We start from the raw sequence: 5,446 nt of genomic DNA on the forward strand, positions 1-5,446 counted from the left end.
GAAAATTTATCTTGCAAGACAACATCAATACACAAACTTAATTAATTCATGAAAGCCACCTTGGGTATTTACATTTTTTTTTCGTTGTCATCTCAAAAGGCCAAATTAATAACTAGCCAATAATCATTCTATATAAGATATATTAATTATAAAAAACCAAGCTAAATAAGTACGAACAAAATTTAATTAGGGCTTCACTCCTTCTACAGTTCTACGTACTGAACTGATGAAGGGCAACATATAAATACAATTAATAACATTATTCCAGACACTACTAAAAAAGTCTTTATTTTCGACGAAATTTTTTTTGTCAAAATTAATGACGAAAATTTAGATGAAAAATATATTCCGTTGATGTTTTCAACAGAACTCGTTTTCCGTCGAAAGTTATCGACGAAAATTTTATTCCGTCAAGAATTTTCGACGAAAAATGAATTTCGTCAAAAAATTTAAATAAAATAAATCAAAAAAGAAATTAAATTTATGAACTTTTCGATGAAATTCCTTTTCCGTCGAAGATTTTTGACGGAAAGGAAATTCTGTCAAAAACTCTTTTAAAAAATAAATCAAAAAGAAATTAAATACATGAACTTTTCGACGAAATTCCTTTTCTGTCGAAGATAAATCAGTTCCAATTGGAAGACTGCACCACAGATAAATCAGTTCCAATTTTAATTTATATTATACATGTCCAAGAATTCTAAAGTTAGCTTTGTATTGTGAATTGTGTATTTATTTGTTAATTTTTATTTATTAATTCTTTAAGGTTACAATATATTCTTATTTTACACCACTCTCTAATTGTACAAGTCTTTTTTTAATACTTAGCCTAATATCATGATATGAACTTTTGTTCATTTAATGTATGTTGTTGAATTTGATTATATTTTTTTATCAAATGCATTATAGAAAATTGGTATTAATTTTGTAGAGGGAATTTTTTTAAAAAAATTGTAAAAAATTTCGACGGAATTTGTTTCCCGTAAAAAATTTTCACATTAGTTTTCGACGAAAATTTATTGATTTTCTGTTGAAAATTTTCGACGGAATCGTTTTTCGTCGAAAACCATCCCAACAATTTTTGACGGAATTTGATTGATATTTCGTTGCAATTTTTGGACAGATTTTTTTTTACGTTGAAAAATTTTACATCAGTTTTCGATGGAATTTCATTGATTTTCCGTCAAAAAATTTCACAACAATTTTCGACGGAATTCCATTGATTTTTCGTCCAAATTTTTCCAAATAACTAAAAATGTCATAACATATAGTATAAGCTTATACTATCAGACCTTATACATCACACCAAACAGGCCCTTAATGACAGAATAGAACTTTACAAGCAATATAGGGCCAATATCTAACTAAAATCAAGAATAAGTGACAAGTAGGGATAGCCATATTTCCATTCAAACTTTCCCTCTCCATAAACTGTGAACAACATTTACACAATCATAATAATCTTTTTTCCAGATCTTAATCACAAGAATCTTCATACTTTCAAACTTTGTAAAACGTTTTACCATATATTATAAGGGAAATGATTGTTTGCTGTTACATAAAAATTTTCTTTTCTCCTGTACAGCCATCGAACCTTGTGCTTCTTTTTTTTTTCTTTTTTGAAATTTTTGGGGCCTGTTTATATGTCTTAGTAGGAAAATATATATATCATCTATCACATAAGAAAATGCAATCCCATATTATAAACACTTTATATTAATATTTTTACCTTCACAAAAAATAAAGAAAATGTACATGACAGGCAACATTCCCATAAAGAAAAGCACACACACGTGAATATTTATTCATAATGTTATTAAATCCGACCCAAACATCGATTCAGTTGGGGTCGGAACCGGTTGACCCAGATATATATAAATATATATATAGTATACATAAGCATAAAGAATGCTAAGATTCCTAATACCAATACCATGGAAGAGGATTGTATAATAGAAAGAATCATTCCTGGCCACAGAAAACAACTCTTAGGGAGTGTTTGGTAAATGAATTTTTTTTTATTCGGAAATCATAATTACCAGTAATGTGATAGAAAAATAAGATTTTTGGGAATGTGACCAAAAAATTGTTTGGTAGACTAAAATTTTATTGGGAATTTTGGGTGAAATTTACTGAGTTTATGTTTGGTTGATTATAAAATATTATTGAAAATTTGGTGTGATATTATAAATATACCCCCCTTTGATATTTTCTTCAACCACTTTGGTAGGGTTATTTTTGTCACATTTTTCAAATATGCAATGTCTTGTTACCTTTTTTCTTAACTACTTTCCCAGCAATCCAAACAATAATTCTTATCCAAGTTTTACAAATAAAATGGATTACCAAACATGGTCATGTTAAAACCCCACCCTCACTTTCGTGGATATCCAAATAAAAATCTCTACCAAACAATCTCTTAACATAAAAAATTTGCAAACCAAAAAATAAATAAATAAAGGAAGTAACCAGTTATATATCACAGGTAAGAGACCTCATGCAAAAATAAAAAATAAACCTCAGTTTTATTTGGCCTTTTTTAAATTTCTTTACCTATTCACCAGACCGGCGGGTTATCGAAACCCAGAAAAAATCGAGCTGGTCATATTGATCCGTAAAGGTTGATTGCATGTCTGATTCAATAACTGATCTCAACCGATAACCCACCAGGTCATTAGAACCCAAGTTGACCTGAACATATTAATCCGAGTTTAATAACACTATTTTGAGTAATCATTTATGAATCTGGATTCTCACCTTAAAGTGAAACATATAAAGTATAAACATTTAAAGAGTAAAAATTGATAGAAAAATGAAACGAAAATAAAATTGTAAAATTTGTCTTTTTAAAAAAATGGAATTTAAAGGTAAATAAAGTAGAACTCCGAATTTAATTGCCGAGACCGAATAGCTAATCAAGCCTTGCTTTTTATTAATAGCAATTAATACAGTATCATCAAATTCTTATCTTATTACTAATTGGGTTCTTGGATCATTAAATAAAAAATCTCCCCAATTGAATATTTTCTGATAAAAACAACATTTATAAATGCGATATCTCATCTTTCATCAGAAAATAAATTGTATGTATAAAATAACAGAGAGAATTAATTTTTAAAGAAAGAAAGAAATATAATTTTGAATGGGGGATGATTCCTTTTTCGGATTTCCAAGACTGGATTGAATGAGACAGATCCCTTGTTCAAGAGTCAAATTATGGAGAATATATTTTTCCATATATATACAATTGAATTTGTAATTTCAATTTATAAACTTAACTTCATAGGATTATTCTTAATTATATGCGAATCAAAATTTAAAATTCGAATCTCAAATTCAATTATATATTTATGGAATAATAACTTTAAATTTTATACTAATAATAAAAAAGATATGCCACATAATAAAGAACTCATAATTATCATCTCTCCATAAAACGCCAAGCAACCAAAGTGGTGTTCGTGTTCGTATCAGACAAAGAAGAGAAAAATGGAGAACAACAGAGCAATCCTCATGGTTTTGGCTTTTCTATTATGTGGTGTCAACATTAACGTTCTAGTAAGTTGTGAATACCACTATGAAGACTTGAACGGTTTTCAACAAAAAGAGAAAGTCACACATCTCCATTTCTACCTCTTCGACATTCTGAGTGGAAATAAACCAAGTGCAGTAGAAATTGCACACCCAAACATCCCCGTTGGTGAAAAATCAGCAACCCCGTTTGGGTATGTGTATGCTATTGATGATCCATTAAGAGAAGGTCCTGATGAAAAATCAGAAGTTGTTGGGAATGCAGAGGGTCTATATTTATCATCAAGTCAAGGTGATAAATTGACACTGGTGATGTATGTTGATTTTGGATTTACAACAGGAAAATACAACGGAAGCTCTATCAGTGTGTTTTCGAGGAATCCAGTGACTGAGACACATCGAGAGTTGGCTGTGGTTGGTGGAAGAGGCAAGTTTAGGATGGCTAGAGGTTTCGCTCAAGTTAGGACCCATTACCTCAACACTACGACTGGTGATGCCATTCTTGAATACAATGTCACTCTCCTTCATTACTAGTTCAAATAATTACGTACATCGCTGCGTCTATCTAGTGATATATGTAACCCTCTTACAAAAGATGCAACAAATGCAATAAATTTTTTTTTTTTTTTTTAAATTATGGCCACTTGATCTTAAAGGCTCTGTCATAGCATGAAAAAAAATCATTTCAATCAAAAATTAAAATTATTAATTAAATGTTATATTAATAATTTTATAGTATATTTCTTAAGAAAAATTAAGCCATATATATAGTTATATACACTGCTACTAGCTACTAGCTACAGAATAGAGAAGACATTATTGAGGTGTATGCATAAAAAATGGTGAAATAGTGAAACATAAAGGGGAATATATACATAGTGAAATAATGTAAATAAAATAAAAAAACTTTGTTATTTTATAGTGAAACATAATGTCTTTAATATTAAAATAATAAAATAACTTTTGAAAACATGGAATAACGTCTGTAATATAAAAAAATAAAATATATATCGTTGACCACAGGACCCCACATACATTAATGTCTTCCATATATGCTAATCACGTGATATCTCCGTACCCTGATAATTAAAGTATATAAATTGATTATTCGTATTTTAAAATTTGCCTGAAACGTTATAATTGTGTGATTCAGGACTTGTTTGGTGTGATGTATAAGGTCTGATAGTATAAGCTTATATTATACGTTATGACATTTTCAGTTATTTGGTGTGACCATTGTATAGTATAAACTTATACAGCAGGATCCCTTTATACATCAAAATGATGTATAACTTAATCCGGTTTAGGAGTGGTGGATTAGACCTGATAAAGAGTTGATGTATTAATATTGCTTACACGTACAATTATCATGAACTAATATATCATTTCAATATTTATATATTAAAAATAAATTTTTTTAATATATTAATTTTTAAAATATTGGAGAATATTATCTTATACAATATCATACCAAACGCTAGATAGTATTAAAATTTAATCAGATCTTATACAATCAGACTTTATACTATCAAATCTTATCCTATACTATCCACCAAACATGCTATTAGTTTTCGTTGACCATATCCATGATCATCTGATTTGTCTTGTCCTAGCTAAACGGATGCTTGCGAGCTCCGAGCTTTGGACTTTGGAGTAAGCAACAACACTCTAAACAATAATAAAAGATTAAAAGAGTTAATACACTTGCAGACATAAGGGCCTAACTTTCTCTTCCATGCCTTGGCCTCCTTATGATCAAGATCAAGTCACATGGATGACTTTGTATTTTGCTAACCCACTAATTTTGTAGGCCAATTCCTAACGGGCTGAAATGGCCGATATTATTTTAGTCCATTTGACATATTTATCGATTGAAAGGGTTTTGAAATATTTTCCATGCGAAAAGGTAAAAATA

The 5,446-nt window shown here is 29.3% G+C and overlaps 1 protein-coding gene across 1 annotated transcript; it reads left to right on the forward strand.

Moving 5' to 3' along the window:
* Positions 1–3,489: 3,489 nt before the first annotated feature.
* Positions 3,490–4,065, forward strand: LOC133317129 (dirigent protein 4-like). Its single transcript, XM_061518953.1, has one exon. The coding sequence runs from the start codon at positions 3,490–3,492 to the stop codon at positions 4,063–4,065; it is 576 nt and encodes a 191-aa protein (XP_061374937.1).
* Positions 4,066–5,446: the final 1,381 nt, after the last annotated feature.

The sequence above is a fragment of the Gastrolobium bilobum genome, unplaced genomic scaffold (assembly GCF_033153095.1).
Source record: "Gastrolobium bilobum isolate Gb01-03AN ecotype WA unplaced genomic scaffold, APGP_CSIRO_Gbil_v1 utg5255, whole genome shotgun sequence".
Classification (NCBI taxonomy): domain Eukaryota; kingdom Viridiplantae; phylum Streptophyta; class Magnoliopsida; order Fabales; family Fabaceae; genus Gastrolobium; species Gastrolobium bilobum.

Coding starts and splice junctions, on each gene's coding strand:
- LOC133317129 (XM_061518953.1), top strand. CDS start 3,490: ATGGAGAACAACAGAGCAATCCTCATGGTTTTGGCTTTTCTATTATGT.